The sequence below is a fragment of the Furipterus horrens genome, unplaced genomic scaffold (genome assembly GCF_987537825.1).
Source record: "Furipterus horrens unplaced genomic scaffold, mFurHor1.1.pri manual_scaffold_7, whole genome shotgun sequence".
In the NCBI taxonomy this organism is placed as follows: domain Eukaryota; kingdom Metazoa; phylum Chordata; class Mammalia; order Chiroptera; family Furipteridae; genus Furipterus; species Furipterus horrens.
The window spans coordinates 32,214,468-32,234,458 of NW_028327177.1; the positions used below are offsets into that span (position 1 = coordinate 32,214,468).

At 41.8% G+C, this 19,991-nt stretch overlaps 1 protein-coding gene across 3 annotated transcripts; it reads right to left on the reverse strand.

Annotated features, from left to right (window-relative positions):
• PDP1 (pyruvate dehydrogenase phosphatase catalytic subunit 1) lies at positions 1–8,661 on the reverse strand. 3 transcript variants are annotated; one of them, XM_090283565.1, is made up of 2 exons: positions 8,517–8,661; positions 1–4,344 (listed from the first exon to the last, which is right to left on the reverse strand). In XM_090283565.1, the coding sequence occupies exon 2, from the start codon at positions 4,298–4,300 to the stop codon at positions 2,687–2,689; it is 1,614 nt and encodes a 537-aa protein (XP_090139691.1). In that variant the 5' UTR covers positions 4,301–4,344; positions 8,517–8,661; the 3' UTR covers positions 1–2,686. The 3 variants fall into 3 exon arrangements, with proteins under 3 accessions (XP_090139691.1, XP_090139692.1, XP_090139690.1); XM_090283566.1 differs by lacking the exon at positions 8,517–8,661 and adding an exon at positions 8,237–8,391; XM_090283564.1 differs by lacking the exon at positions 8,517–8,661 and adding an exon at positions 7,654–7,732.
• Between the last annotated feature and the right edge of the window lie 11,330 nt (positions 8,662–19,991).

A 19,991-nucleotide genomic window follows, 5' to 3' on the forward strand; every position in this document is an offset into this window, starting at 1 on the left:
TTCAGAAAGCAGATATGAACTTTAATTCACTGTGGGCATTTCACTGACCATTCTCTATATTATATATAAACTTTTGTTATGTCTTCACACAGGTACATTTTTTTATAAGACAGTTTTCCTATCAAGTACTGTGTACCATACCATTCCATTTAACTAGTTGAGGGTGTATTGTAAATATGAGCCATTGATTAAATATAAATACAAAAATCAATACATATGTTAGAAAGTTGAAATAAAAAAGGTTTAAGAAAGGCTAAACAATGAAAGGTTACATGTCTTCTTAAATTCTACTTATAATATCACAGTAACAAATTCCAATGCTGTCAGATGATGATAGTATTCAGATTTGTAACATCCGATTATTTTCATTTCAACAATTTACACTTCACGCTGTGTTTTCATTCTGGAGTAGACTGGCTTTTAAATGGCAGACCAAATTTTTGTGTAATAATCAGAATTACTATGTTGGTCATGACCACAGGAAACTAAATTTATATTTATTGCACCATATAGAGATGAGACTGTAAATATATAGTAATATGGAACTCTTCAGGGTGGTATCGAAGAGAAATTAAAAAAGTAGCCTGAAAATGGGTTTTAATCACTACTGCAGCCTATGTATATTTCATTTAAAGTCTCTGTCAAAACATTTAGAAATAAATATATAGTATAGCATTTTCCCCCTTGAAAATTCTGACTGGAAGAAAAGTTCCAAGCTAATGGAGAGGGGAAAAAAACTACAAACAAAAATGAGGGGGAAAAAATACCTCAAAAAACAAGCATTATGTTCTGAGCTGCAAACCTCCTGAGTCTATTTTTCAACTGGCAAATTTTTTGGTCAGTTCTATGGTGCTTTAGTGTCCAGTCCATGGGGAGTCCTTGAATATCTAGTTCATATTCTATAGACACGTGAAAGGATTTTTAAACACCCCTCAACTAATTACACAAGGGAAAGCTGATGATGTTTGTATTAAAATCTACATGAATATCAAAAATAGTCACAGTTGTTCTTTTAACAGTGTTGAGTAAGTGATGAAAATATATGCACAGCTGTACAAAGATCACTATTAAACACAGGAACAAAATGCCGTGTGACACAAATCAAGATCCCAAAAAGCCAATTTTAATGTTTATTTTCATTTACTTTGATATGGCATTAGAAGAGACTGCATATAATAATCATGGAGACTGCTGCAAATAACACTTGATGCTACTAAGTGTTCTATTAAGCACCAGGCATGCAAAATAGTTACCTTTTTAAAAAGTTCTCATGTGTATATTTCAACATTCCTATTTATAAGCTACATTATGTTTAAAGCATTTAGTAATTTCTAAACCAAATATTTTAACTGACCTCTAAGTGGGGAAAAACATACACTTCATCCCTTGCCTCAATACCCGAATGTAAGTCTTACTCCCCAAATTATTTAAAATTATTTTACACGATCCTTAACATTCCAAGGGATGAAACTTTTTATCACTACGAAATGAGAAGTATGATTTACCAGCAGCAGTCTACCACCCACACACTCACAGCTTGCCAAGCCTTCAGGAATTACATAAGAATGACGTGCTGGTAGCTATAGAGGACAAGAGTTGAACATACCAGTCTCTTTTTATTCTAGAGCTATTATTTCAAACTAAATAAAGCTTTCATTAATACAAACTAAGAACATTCTTTTTTCTTTAACAGCAATATAAGAGTAAGTAAAACTAAAAACCTTTATTGTCTTCAAGTGTGTGGCAAAATAGAATGTTTCAATGACATTAGGTAACTGGGTATAGAACATAGCAGTTTGTTTTTCCATTTCAAAAGCATTCCAGGTAATCACAAATACTTCCAAATTCAGATTGCTTGGTTCTTGGTCATTTATGGCTTAAAGTACTGCATTTGAAAACCACCTCAGGATAAAACAAATTTATATGAGTAATGCATAGACTGTATATCTAGGAAATCATGCAATAAATAAATATTCTTGTGTACACTGGAATCTTAGTGACAAAATGAGCCTGTAAGTGTAAACAGTATTGTTTCTTTTACCAAGAAAATACGCCCAGCAAGATCCTTGCTTTCGACCTATTAGAGATCCTACCTGCCAAGTCCTCCTGATTTTCTCACTGATACAAGAAGCCAAAGTCACATGACATGTGCAATAAGGAACTGACTTGCCTCAAGTGCAGGCACTGTGAGGTCTGAGCCAGGCAGAGTGACACTCTCATTACCCTACCACCCCACTGCCAAGTCAATTGGATTCTTAACTAGCTAGATCAAATGGGTATAAATGCTTAGAATGGCCCACTGAAAATGTTTATTATTTTAGTATCTTTTAAAAAGCTACCTGTCCAGCCCTGGTCAGTGTAACTCCATTGGTGCATTGTCCCATGAACCAAAAGGTTGCGGGTTTGATTCCTGGTCAGGGCACATACCCAGGTGGTAGGTTCAATCCCCGGTGGTAGATCCCCAGTTGGGGCTCATACAAGAAGGCAACCAATTGATGTTCTCTCTCACTCTCTTTCTCTTTCTCTCTTTCTCCCCCTCTTCCCCCCCCCCTTCCTTTATCTCTAAAAGCAATGAAAAAAAATGTTCTCAGGTGAGAATAAAAAAATAATAATAAAAAATAAATAAAAAAAAAATCTGTCCTTTAAATCTATTTCACTTGAGAATTGACAGCGTAAGAGGCATTCACTATTCCTGGTTTTGATATGCCCCTACAACATGAGAATTGAACTGAACTACAATAATTGTGATGTCATCTCTGTACATCCGAGCAAGCTCTTCAGGAAGACTCAGCATTTTGGAGAGGCGCTCATGATCAACAGTCCCAAACTCATTGTTGCCCACAGCATGGCGAATAAGATGGGTTGCTGCATTCTGATCCTCGAATACTGAGGACATCTTGGCTCTCCTTTCTGTTAACAGGCTATGCATCTGTCCCAGAGTCACCTTGTAGCCACCAACAGCTATTGGCTGTTGGTGGTGCATGCCCGTTAGGTACTCACCCACAATCCTAACCACATCCTGTCTATGCATTGTCTCCCACAACCCATCAGTTGCCAACACTAGAAACTTATCCTGTGGCCTTAATCGGTGGTAGGTTACCTCTGGCTCAGCAGTGAGATAAGGAGGTGTATAATAATTAGGAGGGATAAACTTAGTATATTCGTTGTCATTCAACTGGTCTGGGCCAGACTCTATCACTCTCTTTTGAAGGTCAATGCTCCATTTGAACTTGACATCCCCAAAAGCCCTAAAAGGCATCAGCAAGCCGAGCAGCCGATCTTGTTTCACCACACTCTTGGCCTCATTCTTTGGATGTTCCAATTTCAACCGTTCCACTTCCCTTTCATTCTGAGCATTGTGGTCATTAGAGAGTGTGACTGCTGACCAAGAGCCATCCTCTTCCTGCACTCCCAGCATGGCTCTGCTGTCGCCAGTATTGGCCACATGAAGGTCAACACCATCCACATGGGCCACACAAGCGGTGGCCCCAGAAAATGCTACTCGAAGCACCAGGTAGTTGAGGAAAGAATTGGGATCACCAACCTGAGCCTCCAAGGAGATGTCATTATCAAGCCTCTTGAAAGCATTAATTAAAGCCTCCTTAACATCAACATCAGCTGATTCCCCAGTGTTGAGGTCTATAAGCTCTTGCCAGTAAGTCCGCAAGCTGTTGAAGTACAATTTGGATGCTTCCTTACTGAAGTAATCATTGGGGTGCTTGTGCCACTGGAGAATGGGCAGCAGTGCTCGACCACTCTCCACTGCATTTTCAATCTCTAGTAAAGTCTCATGGGGTAACAGAGACACAGCGATATAATAAAAGAGTCTTTCACTGACTGCTTGGGAACAAGCACAGCCTGCATGGCCATCAAACACCCCCAAAAGCATCCCTCTAGTCTGCAAGCAGGTTGCTGCACTTCTCCGGTCCTCGATGGGTGCATTTGCAGGTAGCTGATTGCTGTCAAATCCAAGGATAGAACTGACATTTTTGCCATCAAATTCTGGCACTTTGAAACTGTATTCGTTAGCTTTCAGGATGCTGTTGACTTGTGGAGGCGTGAGGTAAAATTTCTGTGGTGTGGAAGCATATCTCCTTCCTTGGGTGTATTGCCACCAGTTCTCCTTCGGCCTGGAAAAGGTTGCATACGCCGGATGGGGTGTATACCTCAGGCGACTCTGAGAAATGTAAGGGGGTGAGCAGCAGAGATGTTTGTGGTGGCAGTAACATGCAGTGCCATAGATTCTGCTCAGTTCACAGTTACGAATCACAGGAAAAAACAGCTGAGTTGGTGCTGGCATTGCATCAGAGAATAGTGGCAGGCTGGAACTTCGGACTGGGATTCCTACAATGCAAATTACACAGGTACAGACAAAGAAAAAGTTATATTTCAGGTTACTTAATCTATCTTCACTTTTATAGCAAATATTTAGCAGGTGAGTCTACTTACTAATCCCTGTCTGTGCTAGGAGACACTATATTTTATACCCCACATCACTTACTATTTCTACAGAGTATTTTCTGCTGAACACCTCCCAATTCTTTACGGAGCTAGGACTGAACAGTAGTCCAGTTTTACTTTTCTTATTTCTTTGTGTAATACAAATTGTACACACTGTATAAAAGATTTAGCTGGGGAGAGCTGAGGAGATGAATGTTACATAACATTATGCAGTGGCACTCTACCTAGCCAATCACTCTCCTCCCTCACTATCCTTAAAAAAGGCCTTGGATCTCTGATATTGTTCAGGGACTTCTCCCATTTATGAATATCCTATTTCTAGACCTGTGGTCAATTGTCAGCATTTGATTGTACATGGCTATGACCAAGAAAGTGTTAGGATGCATTCCCAACATAAATGTATTCATACACTACTTTTGCTATACACACATACTACTGTATTAATATAATGTTCATTGTAACAATGAATAAAGAGAAATGTCAATATTCCCTTCCCACGCCCCAGTGAACGGTCTTGCAAACAATGTTTCCCAGACCACTGCACTAATCTGGTGATCTTAGGGACGTAGGTCTTTTACCAGCTTGCCGAATTAGTCCTCTAAAAGCTGGCTCACCTCTATGGGCTTCACTTTCCTAAGATGTAATTGAACAAATCAGAACAGATTCTGTCTCAGGCCCCTTCTAGGATTGTATGCCTTTATAAGTGTTGAAGTGAGGCTTTAAAATCAAATGCAAGTTTCATTTGTTCATTGTTTTACTGTGTCCTTTATGATAAAAAAGTTTAAGAAAATTTATGCAAGAAAAATATCTTCTTTCTTCCTCAATATTTCCCCTGAATTCTTAAGGTATTGCCTCAAAGTATTCATTTGACCTAGAAAGAAATAGGCCTTACAAATGCTTTAAATAAGGAAATAAGTACAGTAAACAAGAATAAGGAAAATAAAACCAACTGAATCTTAATATCAGCTCTTCCTTCCAAAGGTTAAATCTTTTAAGTAGCAAAAAATAAATTACAATTATCATAGTGTTAGCTACATATTACATTATATTTTTAGCATACCCTTTTGAAGAGTAGAGAAAAAGTGGTAAGTCGGATGTGGGGGAGTAGAGAAAAACAAACACTAAATAAGTGATCCTTATTTGGTTCTGTTTTGCAAGTGATAGAAAGTGTCATTATTTTAACTGTACTATTTAAGTAAAGATTCGTTTACAAAGTTAAAGATAAGGATAAACAATAAAAGGTAATAATTAGAATTTTGGAAATAAGATCAATAACTAAACATTCTGAAATGCAGTAATAAAAAATAGAAATCCCACCAGAAAAATAATCTATCAACAGTAACCACTTCAACAATAGTACTTCAAACTGAATACCTGAAAGTCATCCAAAGGTTAAGTATACATGACTAAGCCAGGAGATGTGCTCAAATGTTGGGCCACATGACACTGGTTTCCAGACATAAACCATACCTCGTTAGGTTTGCATACAGAAAGCACATTAACTCATACCATGCTCTGTATATTGATTTTCTATTATTAAAAATGTAAACAGATGCCAATCTTAATGAAAAGAAAGTTTCTTCATAACTTTATATAAGTTTATATTTGTGTTTATTTTAAAATGTAAGAATCCTACAGGAAAAAAAAATGTGTTTCTGATGTAATGTAGACTGAATCAAAGTACTGTGAGTGTCTGTGTTTGGAAAAAGGAGTTTGGTAGCTATATAACAGGATTTCATTTGCAGGATGGGGCAAAAGTAGGTGTTCATACAGGAAATACAATACTTAATATAAGAATAAACTCTGTGTTTCACTGTAAACCTACTTTTGTCCCACCCCGTATGATGTCTAATCAAGGAATAACAAATTCAGCAAACATGCACTTTTCTTACATTGCTTTGTTTTGAAAAATTTTATGTTTTTTAGTTGACTGCAAAATGAATGAAATATTATTGAGAAAGAACTGAGTCATGCAGCAAATGCTTAGACTAATACAGTACAATCAAACATCAAGCACTGAAATGTTCAAATAATATACATTTCTCCTTCAAAGCAAAGGTTCTTAAGATTAAAAGCAAAAAAGCAAAGGATGATTTTAACCAACTGGATCTTTCTTCACCTATTCAGTTTAGCCTAAGGACTGATATTGTATCCCAACCCTCCAACTCCCAGCATGCCTTAAAAAGACACATTCCTAAAAATAAATAAATAAAGACACTTTCCTAGGGAAGTTGAAATACATGAAAACGGTTTTGTGATTAATGAGCGTCCTGTCATCACCAGTATAAGTGACAGTTTCTCACCATATACCCTTAGAAGTCAAAGTGCTTCAAATGTTTTCAGAAACTGTAAGGGAGCAAACACCGAGTATCTTTTTAAATATTAGGTAACTCAACAACATAAAAAAAATCATGAAAACAACTTTTGTTGAACTAGCTAAATGAAATAGTAAGCTCTTGATAAGCCAAGAATAGCAACAAGGTAGAGTTGTTGGTAAACTGGAGCAGTATTGAATTTTCAAATTATTTCTGACCCTGTTTTCACTGAAAAGGTCCTGTCCATGATCCAGACTGAGCCACAGTATATGCAGCATCTTCGTCTTAGGCTGATTTGGCTGATTTTTGCCAATGACTAATAAGAAAAGATGCGCTGCAACCAGAAACTGGAAAGATACCCATCCCTACTGATGTGCCGAGCAGAGCCTGTGCCAAGAAATGATTCCACTTCACCAATAAGCCCACAGAACAAATTAGAAAATGCTGTCACTGCACCGACTCTGGAGCTTTTTAGCATTGCAAAGCTTTTGGTATAAATGAAAAAATACTATACTAGTTATTAAATGTGTCAGAACCTCATTTATGTAATCCAATTGCATTAAACACACTGCAAAAAGATTGCGATTTTTCAGCCTTTTCTGAAACTGCCGAGCCATTTAACACTCCAAGAATAAAAACACTGGTTTCCTTCGGAAAACACAAAGCCCCAAGCCAGCACTTGTTTCATTAGTTCCTTTTGTCCCTACTTGGAAACTGCAGTCACTAAGGTATCAAATCTATCCAGTCCAGAAACCCTTTGTCCTCTCTTCTATCTATCTCGCCTCTTAATTCCACAGCGATCCACGTAAAACCATCCACACACAGAATCAGTCACCATCCTTCCCGGGTACCCAACGCAGGTAAAGTGAATACCTACCAATTCCTCTGGGCCCGGGACACACACACATTCTCCTGTCATCACAACACGGAGCCGACAACATCCACAACCCGCGCGGACAGCAGCAGCGACAGCAGCACCGGCCCATTGAAGGCAAGGCAGAGATGCACATTAGAGGCGGCAGCGGCGGGGGAGGAGGGAAGGGGGGACGGGGGGGGGGGGGGGGCGGGGAGGCGGGAGCGGGGGTGGGGCGAGGTCTGGTTCTCGCCCGGTGAAAAGAACTGGGCTGGGAGGGGGCGGAAGAGGACGGATGAAGAAAGGGGTGGGGAGGAGGAGGAAACCAAACAAACCAACCAACCCCGCGGGAAAAGCTGAGCCACAGCCCAAGGCGGCGGGAGCCCAGAGCAGAGCCGCGCCCCGGGACCAGTCCCTACATCCAGCCCGGGCGCGGAGCCCACGGGAGCGTTCTTTCCTCCGCCCGCTGCGCGCCCGGCCCCACACGGCCACGGCTTTGGTCCACACCAGGGGCGGCCCGCGGCGGGCTTCTCGTGGTGTCACCCCGAACCCTGTGGTGCGTAAGGGGAAACCCTCGGGCACAGACGACGCACCGTCCACGCCTCACCTTCCCGGAGCTCACCCTTCCGCTGGTCCCCAAGGCGTCCCAGCACTGACAGTGGACACACGGGGCCGCCCCCATCCCGAGTCCGTGATGCCCCTCAGCGCCGCCTCTGCCCCAGGCCACGCGCACCTGGCGCTCCGTGGCCTGTCCCTCGTCGGCCCTGATGCCAGTCCTCCCACCGCACGCTCGCGGCCGCCGTGCCCCGAGCACGGCACCCCCTTTACAACTCTGTGGGCGGAGGATTCAGAGGAGGTGGCGTGGGGCCGGGCCAAGGTATACGAACCGGGCACAGCAGAGGAGCCGCTTCTTCCCGAGGAGACGATCGTCGCGACCGCAACACCACGCGCTTCCACACAGGCCAGTGCAACTCACCCTAGCGCGGATTCTCGCCTCAGGTCGGCGACTCTGCGCCTCCGCCCCCACCCCAGCGCAGCGGGTCCGCACCCTCCCCTACTCCGCCCCGCCCGCGCGTTCCAACCCTGCCGCTTTCTGCCTCGCGATTGGGTGCGCAGCGGCGAGGGGCGTGACGGAGGAGAGCGGGCCGAGGTGGGAGGGCGAAAAAGCGCTGCGCGCCGGGCCAGCTTTGTGACGTAATGGGGGTCAGACAATCTTTTCCATTCGGCACTGGCTGCCCATTGGTTCTGGGGGCCTGCCTCACGTGACTGCGTCCCGCGATGCCTTTGGGGGTAGGGGGGCGGGGGGTCCCGTGCGGGGAATCAGCGAGCTGCGGGGCCGGGCGGTGGTGACTGGGTTGGTGGTGGGCCTCGAAGGGAGGAAGTACTCGGGTCGCCGCAGCATCCCCACGCGCATGGGGCCCGGGGGATCGGCTGCTTCCCCCCGGGCGGGCTTCCGCGAATCCCTCTCACCTCGGCGGGGGACCTGCAGCACGTATGGCCGCCCTGGCGGCCTAGCTTTCCGTGCCCCTCGCTAGTGGGCTCAGGCTTCGTGGGATAGGTAGGCTGCAGAGACGGCGCCCTGCTTCACAGAGACCTAAATTCCTTGTTGCCCCATCCTGGAATATAAGGCGCGGCATCCTGACAGCCTGTTGCCTCCCTCATTCCTTACTTTGCAGATTTTAGGAGCATTAACTCGGATAATGTTTTCTGGACACTCCCAAAGCACAGGGAGAGGAAACCGGTCTAAACTAAAGCAGAAGGAAGTTGTGACCAAGGCATTCTTTACCCTGTAGGGTTGGTGTGTGCTCACGTTCTCTGAATGGCTTTGAAATCAGTAGTGTGTCCTTTGCCCTGAATGATTACAAGTAAGAGGGTACAATCAGTCTGCAGAAGTGGGAAGAACGCTCGACTTGGAATCAAGAGGACCTTCATCCAAATCATTTCCGCTTTCTGAGACTCAGTTCCCGCTTCCGTGAGATGAATTCAGGTTTGCGGTGGCACTGGCATTCTGTAATAAAAGGAAGACATCTCGGGCGTCTTCACTTGCGTCCTTCCACACTTATCCTCTTACGGGGCAGTGAGTTCTAAAAGTTTCCTAGGCGATATCTGGTCGATCGTTTCACTTATCGTGCCTAGTGTTAAACAGTTTACTTCGATTTATTAAGCATATATGTTTACTAGCCAACAAAGTTAGCAAAGTGATGTGGGCTGGATATAAAAACTGTCATGTTAACCGTATTGTGGAGTTTTATTTTTATTAATCTTGCATTACATGACTTATGTAATTAAGGAAGAACTTGATATACAGAAAACGGTGCCAGAAACTGGTTCTTCATAACCCCGAGTCTTTCCAGCTACCTCCTCTTTTCTCTAAATAAGAGAAAAGGCTGCCCATGAATCCTTGTGGCTGCTCTTTGTGGCTTTCATCCTGGCTTACATGAGTCCATCTGCCTCACTTCACCCTCCTTTCTACTTTTTAAAGGAGCTTCCCATAAATTTGAAGTATTCCTTATTGTCCTTTTTCCAATTGAGTATTTGATTAACATACCTGATTTTCTCTTGTCTCATAGAGGCAGTATTGTGTGTTATAGCTGGAGCCAGACTGCCAGGTTTCCAATCCCAGCTCTGCAGTTTACTGTTTGGTCTTGGGCAACATCTTTCTGATTCAGTTCTTTCATATGGAAGATAAGAATAAAAATAGTAATACATAGTAAAAACATCATTGAATTGATATAAATATATCATACTAAGAAAGTTCAAAACAGCAGTAGTAAGAGCTATGTAAGTAGGGCTATTATTGATATAGACATGTGTCCAAGTAAGTATGTCTGTTTTAGATTAAGGACTCCTAGAGAGTAGGAGACCCAGACCCCCAAGTGCACTATGTTCTACAGCTGGATTACGTGTTAGCAGATGTTATTAATAGGCTGGAGAGTCTTATGTAAAGAGTGTCACTAACTCTCAGCCCCTCTTCTGCAGCCATGAAGACCAGTTAACTGAAGCTGAGAATGCATTTTTATTTTAAAAGTTTCTGCCTGAGACTCAGAAGTGAGATTTATACTAGGTGTATCTATTGTCTATAAATGTTTTTCTAATGATTGCAAAAATAGAGTAATGAGACTCCAGAATGTCGTCCCTTGGTATGGTGAGATTGATTCCAGACACCCCTCTCTCCACGGATTCCAAAATCCTTGGATGCTTAAGTCCCTTATATAAAATGGCACGCTACAATGTGTATAGTCAGCCCTCTGCATCCATAGATTCCCAACTGCAGATCGAAAATAACTTCAATTAACGGTTGAATCTGCGAATACAAAACTTGTGGAAATGAAGGGCCAACCTGTGCATGCACGTTAATAACCTCTTCCAAGTGTCACCTTGTTAGCATGTACCTTATTTGACACCAACATTGCCATTATTCACAGCACTTTTAAAATTACCTTTTCAAATTGTTTTTAGATCTGCAAAGGAAACTCCAATTTGTTTCACTATAACCAGCACCTTGGTTTTTATACCAAAATAGTACTGGTTTCTCCATCTCGTGATTCTTAGTTCTGAATGACCTGGCTGTTTCTGAAAATGACACCCACTCTCAAATAACTGACATTTGCCATCACTAAATATAGTCAAAAGAATTTGTCATGAGTATTGAAGGCAATGCCAGGGTATTTCTGGAATGAGAAAAAAAGGTTCTCCAAAGTAATAGCTTTGAAATACTCATTTAGAGGTGTCAGTTTTTCCTTCAGCTGCAAAGTTGTACAATTTCCTATATGTATATTATTTTAAAAGTTCCAGTCCTGCAGAAGAAGTGACTGCTTGTACCACTCCGGGGTGGAGGGCATGATTCTTCAGCATCTCATCCTGGTCTTCCCTCTGGCCTGTCTTTCTTCTTGTCTCTAGATGAAGCTCTGTTTGGCCACCCAGTAGGCATGCTTTAAAAGTACTGTTTGTCATCAACACATGGCCATCTGGACAGGGCTGTGGTAGGTCCCTGGGTTTAGCGCTGTGATTCCACACACCATTTTAGCCACCAGACACCTGGTGATATCTCTTGACATTTGGAAGGTGTAGGAAGGTAGCATTGAAACAACCTAGGATTGTTGCAGAGAAGGTCAGGCAAGGAGAGAGGAAGGGGCTTCGGTAACAGTGTGGTGAAAAGAAAGCACTGTGTTCACACACAGGCTTTTTTTTATGACAAAACTGCAAAGACAGTTCCTGAATGAGACCCTTAACACTTAGTCATTTTCTTGCCCTGGAATAAACCTGGAAATGAGCAAGTGCTTAACCAGTTTGGCCTGGTGTTCTTGTGGGCGGGTGATAAAACTCTTGGGGTTATTGGAGGTTAGCTGGGAGAACATGGAGATGGCCCAGCAGAGCCTCAGGGATGCCAGCCAGGAAGCTTAAAAAAGACTTGCACATGGGTTTGAGGTGCTGTTGGTCTTCTGGTTAGTGACTTACTGTGGCCTTTGCCAAAATCAGCAATTAGAGGGAAGAGAGGCTGGCCTACCACACTCTTTAGCTTCTACTTCCCTACAGGTCTTGGATAGAAAAGCAACAAGTAATGATGGAGTATGTTAACAATAGGTACCCGTTTTATTACCATCCCAGTGTTGATTGTTGCTCCTTGGAAACTAAATTATTTAACAGAACTAGGCTCTGAAAATGGCAAGTCATCTATAAGAAAGAAACAACAGGTAGTCTGGCTCATCTCTTGGGGGCCAGAGGCTGTAATATGTGCTTTCACATTTGTCTAATTCAATATTTTAAAAAGTATTCTTTCCTTATCAGAATTCATAGGACAATAGTATATTCAAGGGTTGTGGGGGGGAGGGATATAAAGCTTTATTCTGTTACAAAATTAGGGACAAATCTTCTGGCTAGTAGGCCAGAAGTTTCTGAACATGACAAAGAATATGAGAAGTAAGGACCTGAGGTAGCTTAGTTAGAAGTTTTGGTGCTTTTAGTAAGGACTACAGCAGGTCTGTGGACCTGAGAAGGGCGAATCATTAAAAAATCCATTAGTAGGTGTATCTTTGAATGCTGAGCACACATGTATGGGATGGGGGAGGCAGTGGTGGTATTGTCTAGCCATAGGACAGTCTGGCAAGATTAATTTTTCTTTCAGTGTAGTTCTGTAGATTCCCCAGAATGCAAAGGGTAAAAGGTAAAAGAAGGACTTCAGGAGAACTGAGATGTTGGGGTGATTCTAGAGCACTATTTACAGTAAATGCCAGGTCATGGGCATCTCTGGATCAGGTTATGCCAATCTGCAGATTTCAGTAGGAACCCCTATGCTATGACTCAAAAATAGCTGCTGGTTTGAATACATCTAAAAACTCAAATTCTTTGCTTACCTGTACACTTCAACTACTAGAGTATAGATTTCTCAAGATCAGGGACCTTGTCTCTTATGCACTGATTAGAAACCCATGGTCTGGCATATAATGAAAACTAACCACCCTTGTTCTAAATGCATTGCCTTGTATCCTCATAATACTCATGAGGTAGGTGTTATTCTTATATCCATTTCACAGGAAAGGAAACAGTCTTGATGAGGGTAATTTGCCTCAGGGTCACATAAATAGGAGGCAGAAGACCCATTTACCCCAACATTCAGAGGTCCTGTGTTTTAGTGACTGCTGATTCCACCTGTAACACAATAGGTGCCTGATAATGAACAAATTCATGTCAAATGAAAAACGGGGCATGTTGCAACAGGTGAATGCTTTGGGGGTAATTAAAGAACTAAAGAAAGTTTCACATTTTCATTTTCAAATTGACAGCAAACTATCCTTGTAATTAGAGAATTTCTACCTATGCTTATTGTGTCTGTGACCAGCTATAAATTTTCCACAGCTCAGTATACAACTACTGATGACCACTCTTGTCAGAGTGCTTCATGGTTTGTTTGGTTGGTGTGTTTCCTTTTTTTTTTTTAAATCCTCATCCAAGGATATATTCATTGATTTTAGAGAGAGAGGAAGGGAGAAAGAGATAGAAACATCAATGTGAGAGAATCATCTCTCAGTTGCCTCCCGCATGTACATACCCACACCAGGGATTGAACCAGCAACCGAGGTGTGTGTCCTGACAGGGAATCAAGTGTGCAGCCTTCCAGTGCACAGACAACTTTCCAACCAACTGAGCCAGTGGCCACGGCTGGTCTGTTATGTTTTTCCAGGAAAACCAGTTGTGGCTATAAAAGCTTATTTCCTTAGAAACCAGATATTATGAGTATCAGTAGATGAATACCTAATACAGTCAATTTATATCCTAGTAATAAACCTTAGTTGATTATATGGTATGAAGCAATTTAATCTGTAAAGCTAACAGTTAATGTTCAGCTTAAAATGTTTTATTTTTAAGTAGTATCAGGAGGCAAGAGAAAAGTTCAAGGAGAAAAAGAAGACAAGAAATGAAAGGAATATTAATAATAGCTATTGAATTATGTATCCAGTTTCTGTGAGGGAAAATGGGATCTGGAAGTCTAATCAGAATAGAAAATTACTCAGGCACAATATGTGGGTTGTGATTTCATCCCTTCTTAAGGCATCATGGGTTTTTGAAATGAGTATTAATTGGAATCAGAGAGACCTAAGTTAAGGTAATCTTTCCAGATTTACCCAATAGCTTCAACTTTTTAAAAATCAAAGGTGTCTTTTAAGGATTAATGGTAATTAAATGAAAATGTCAAATGATGGCTGGCAAATAGTACCAAGTGGTAGCACTTAAATGAGTCCCATATGACAGCTGTAACAATACAAATTTAGTGGCTTCAAACAGAATATATATCTTAGAGTTTCACAGGTCAGAAGTCTGATATAGGTCTCAGTGGGCTAAATTCAAGATGTTGGCAAAACTGCATCCCTTTCTGTGGGCTATGGGGGAGAATCTGTTTTCTTGCCTTATCTAGCATGAGGAGCTGCCTGCATTCCTCGCTCATGGTTTCTTTCTCCATGTGTAAACCTAGCACTGTAGCAAATTACTCTCCTACTCTGATCTCTTCTGCCTTCCTTTCTAGAGGACTTGTGATTGCTTTGGGCCCACTATGGTAATCCAGGATAATCTGTTTTGAAGTCAGCAACCTTAATTCCACCTGTAACAGCGTAGTTACAGGTTCTGGGACTTAAGACATGGACATCTTTTAGGGAGGGACATTATTCTGCACACCACAGCACTTTCTCCCTTAAAACTTGCTCATTCATTCATATACTTGTTAAAGGGAAATATGAAAAATAAAAGTATTTACCCCAAGAAACCTTCTGTTTAGGTAGAGAGCTTAGATATAAAAAAATTTTAATTAATGGACAATTCAAGATAGTATGCAACAAGCCCCAGTATGAGCCATTCAAATTTGTACTACAGGTTTCTGGAGAACAGATTATTAAGGTGTGTGTGAGGGAAAGAATCACTGGAAACTGATTGTCTATAGGAAGTAATGTAATAAGGGTGCCCCATTCTTTCCACAAAAGGTAAATGGAGGGTGGTAGTAGCCTCCCTCCACTCTGCCTTGGAGAATGCCCACCAAACTGTGAAGGCTAGAAAAAAAAACTCCAGTGGAGCCACGGGAGGACAGCCAGCAGTGCAAAGAGCCTAGAATCAGAACATATGAGAAGTTTAGGGATATTCATGGTGTAATCTTCAAATAATTATTGACATTCATATGAAAAAAAGCTAAATTTATTTTTGAAAACTCTGGAATTTGAAACACTAGAATAAATGTGTAGAAGTTAGATTTAAACTCGATATGATAAATTTATGTGATTATAGATTTCTGAAAATGGAATAAGCTTCCCCTTTAGATAATGAGTTTCCTGTTACTGGAGGTATTAAAATAGAATCTAGACAACAAATGTCAAAAAATGTGCTTTGGACTGGATGGTGTTCCCCCCAAATTCATATGTTGAAGCCCTGCCCCACAATGTGGTGGTATTAGGAGGTAGGGCATTTGGGGGTGATTAGGTTTAGGTGAGGTCTTGAGGATAGAGTCCTGATGGAATTACTGTTCTTGAAAGAAGAGACACCAGGAAACTTGTTACCCTACCCTACCCCATGTGAGGACACAAGAAAAGGGGGCTGTCTGCAGGCTAGGAAAGAGCACCTTCAGCAGGGTACAGAAGCAGCCAACACCTTGCCCTTGGACTTCCCAGCCTCCGAAACTGAGAAGTAAATGTTGGTAATTTGTTTAAGCCATCAAGTCTGTGGTATTTTGTTATGGCAGCCCAAGTTGTCTAAGGCAGAGTTATTACCTAAATCTGGGAGTAAAGAGTTAAAACTTAGGACTTCCGGCCAAGATGGAGGCATAGACAGACACACTGCATCTCCCTCCACAACTAAGAAGGAATACAACTACCTCAAAACTAGAAACAACCAGAAGTTCCAGAAAATCAAACTGCATGGAAGTCCAGCAAGCAAAGATACAAAGAAGAAATACTCATCCAGAAAGGTAGGAGGGGCGGAGAGGACGCGGTGTGGTGGTGGCTGCAGCAGTGGCAGTGGCAGGCCAGCAGAAAGCGCAGTCACATGTTTTAAAAAGTCAGGAGGAACACCTGGGGAGCTTTCCCAGCTCCTCACCGGACATAGCAGCTCACGGTCCCAGCACCGGGGAAAATAAAACTTCATTGCTTCTGACTGTGCAGACCGGGGGCGGGTTGGGGTGGAGGCAGAAACTGCCGGACTCAGCAGAGTTTGCTTGTTTAAAGGGCCCCCGCGTGCTAGAACATCCACAGACCCACCCACTCTGGGAATAATGGCCTGGGCAGCAGCTAGAGGGTCTCAGTCTGGTGCAGAAGTGGGAGAGGGGCCTGGAAAGGGGGCGAGTGCTGGAGAGGCGGGCGGCATTGTTTCCTCTCGGACCCCTCCCCCACATACAGTGTCACAACATGGTGAAACAGATTGCCCTATACTGATGAATCCCTAAGACTCCGTCCCTTACAATATAACAGGAGCGACAGATCTACTGGGACACGGAGGCAAACAAACACAGGAGCATCAGAATGAGGAGACAGAGAAGTATGGCCCAAAAGTGGGAACGGATCAAGGTTCCAGCGGGAGAACTAAGCAGCGAGGAGATAGCCAACCTAACAGATGAGGAGATAGACAACCTAACAAATGAAGAATTCAAAACACTGGTGATAAAGATGCTCACAGCCTTGACAGATATGCTTGAGTATGGCAAACGTGTAAGAGAAGAAGTGAAGGCTATGCTAAGTGAAACGAAGGAAAATCCACACAAAACCGATGGTAAAGGGAAGGAAATCGGGGTTCAAATCAATCATTTGGAACACTAGGAAGAAAAAAACCATCCACCAGTGCAGAGTGAGGAAGCAAGAATTGAAAAAAATGAGGAAAACTTCCCAAATTTTGTGAAGGAGATGGACATACAGGTCCGGGAAGCACGGAGGGTCCCAGGTGAGCTGGACCCAGAGGGGACCACACCAGGACACATCATGACTGAGATACCAAAGGTGAAGATAAAGAGAGAGTCCTGGGGCAGCAAAAGAGAGATGGAGAGTTGCCTACAGGGGGGTGCCTATTGGACTATCAGCTGATTTCTCAGAGGACACTGCAGGCAAGAAGGGACTAGCAAGCAGTATTCAATGTGATGAAAAGCAACCTACAACCAAGATTACCCTATCCAGCAAAGCTATCATTTTGGATGGAAGGGCAGATGAAGTGCTTCCCAGACAAGGTGAAGCTAAAGGAGTTCTTCATCACCAAGCCATTATTATATGAAATGTCAAAGGGACTTACTTAAGAAAAAGAAGATCAAAACTATGAACACTAAAATGACAACAAACTCACAACTATCACCAACCGAATCTAAAAAATAGAAACAAAATCCAACCAAGCAAACCAGAATAGGAACAGAATCATAGGTATGGGGGTTATTTGGAGGGTTATCAGCTGGCTGGAGGGAAGGGGAGAAATGGGGAAATGGTGCGGGGACTAAGAAGCATAATCAGTTGGTACAAAATAGACAGGGGGAAGTTAAGAATAATATAGGAAAGGGTGAAGCCAAAGAACTTATGTGCACGACCCATGGACATTAACTAAGGGGGGTGGAATTGCTGGAGGGAAAGGGGGTACTGGGCAGAGGGGAGCAAAGGGGGAAAATATTGGAACTACTGTAACAACATAATAAAATATACTTTAAAAAAGTTAAAACTTAGAGCTAGATTATAAAGGAGGGAACAGAGGGAAAAGACTTAAATAAAAACATTACGATTTGGTGGCTATGTAAATAAAGGGTAAAAAGGAAAGGATATTAAAGAGGCGCAAAGCTCTGCATGGGTGACAATGAGAACAGACATTTGTGTCTACCAAGTTTCTTATTGAGGTGGAAGGAATATGGGAAAATAATTGGTATATCTGGGATTTTCCAAAACTGTTTCCCTTAAGTTTGTGGCTAAAAATTGGCTATTTTTAATATTTATGAGAATGAAAAGTTAAGAGCAGTAACCTGTGAAGGGCAAGTGCTTTTTAGAGGTGAGCTGTAGTACTAGTAAAACTTTGCCCTGAATGGTGGTATTAACAGCAGGTACTGTTGCGTGAGAGCCCTTTATGAGCATGCACGATATGAGACACTAGGCCTGTATCTACCTACGTACATGAAGGCCTCAGCTTGTACTCCACATGGTGTCTGTTTTATGGCAGTGTCGAAGGAAATTCTCATCCATGTTAGTACTAAGGATAATTATGTATCTTTTAAGTAGTTGGATTTTCTTTTTTTAATTTTTGGACTCTGAACTGAATAATTACCTTACTATGATTGGGGAGTGGGGTAGGTGGGAGGTTAGAGGAGTTACTGAAAATTTTAGAGCCAGAATTGTGGCCCAGTTATAAGATTGTAATATATTTAGCCTTTCTCCCATTTCTTTTTTTATATTCCTCACTCTTGTTTTTCTAGCCTCTCTTCTCTTTTAATTTATGCCGTCCTGTATTTTATGCATCCCTGAAAGTAGTCGTAAATTCATTCTGGAAAAAGGAGAATGGTATAAATACAATTTCCCCACTTTATAGATGAGAAGCCAAAAGCTCAATTTTTCAAACTTAGCCAAGATCACAGTGGGTGTGTTGGTTGTCTGCTGCTGGTTAACAAATCACCCTGCAAATTTGCAACTTAAAACAACAAGCATTTATCTTCTTATTCGGTTTCTGAGGGTCAGGAATCTGGGAGCAGCATGACAGAACATTTCAGTTCCTTGCTTTGTGAGCCATTTATAGAGCTTTTCACAACACAGGAGCTGGTTTTCCTCAAAACAAGTGATCTGAGTAAGACAAGGAGACTGAGACGGAAGCTGCTGTGTCTTTTATACCTGAATCTCAGGAGTGACATGCAGTCACTTCTGTATCAGTCTGTTGGTCACACAAACTAGCCCTGGTGAAATCTGGAAGGGAAGTCCACCAGGGTGTGAATTCCAGGGATGGATCGTTGGGGGCCATCTTGGGGCTTCCAACCACGATGAGTAAATAATGTGTGATGATGCTTTTACAAAGCATTGAATTCCAGCATGCTCAAATTTACCCTCCCCCCACCAACTCTTTCTCTTTTCTTCATCTTGATGACCAAGAGGAGAATGAGCACCATCAGGCAGTGATATTATGTTTTCAGTTTCTTCCTCTGATCCTGCTTACAATTTCCAGTGCTGTCACAGTTTCATCCATAAAGCTTTCTGTAGCCTTGTAACTCTACTTAATCACTACTAAAGGTAAAGAAAATGTGATCTTTTGGACAATTTTATAAATTTAACTTTTGGCTACCACTAAGGAGTTAAAGTAATAGCTACCATAACACTTACATTCTCAGAATTTGGTAGTACAAGAAATGATTATAATTTTAATTCCTCTCACTTTTTATGCTTTTTGCTTCATGGAAGATGTATGTTTGGAAAGGATAAAAGATTTTATTAATTCTGCCTCTCATAGACTATTTCATTCCTCATTTGTCAATGTAATGAGAAAATCCATAAAGATATTTTTATGGAACATATTTTTACTGCATTGCTGAACTGTAGCCAAATTTTGTCAGGGAAATAAATTAGGACATATTGTTTTCCTGGATTCAGGAAACTGCCAGCTCAGTGTTCATTCCTCAGGTCACAGATCCATGGCACACCAGCTCACCAATAAACCACCGGGATAAATGAACTCAAAGGATCTCATTTGCCACTAGCTATTACCCTACCTTTTGAGGATTCTCACTCTACTCTGTATCTGAAAATTCCATTGTCATTTGAAGTATGTATAGATCAATGTCATTATCAATGTATAAACAAAACTCTGCTAAAAAATGATTTCTTAGCTGAGATAGTTTTTCAGAACAATGGTGTTGACCAATTATTCAACTTCAGTTTAAATTT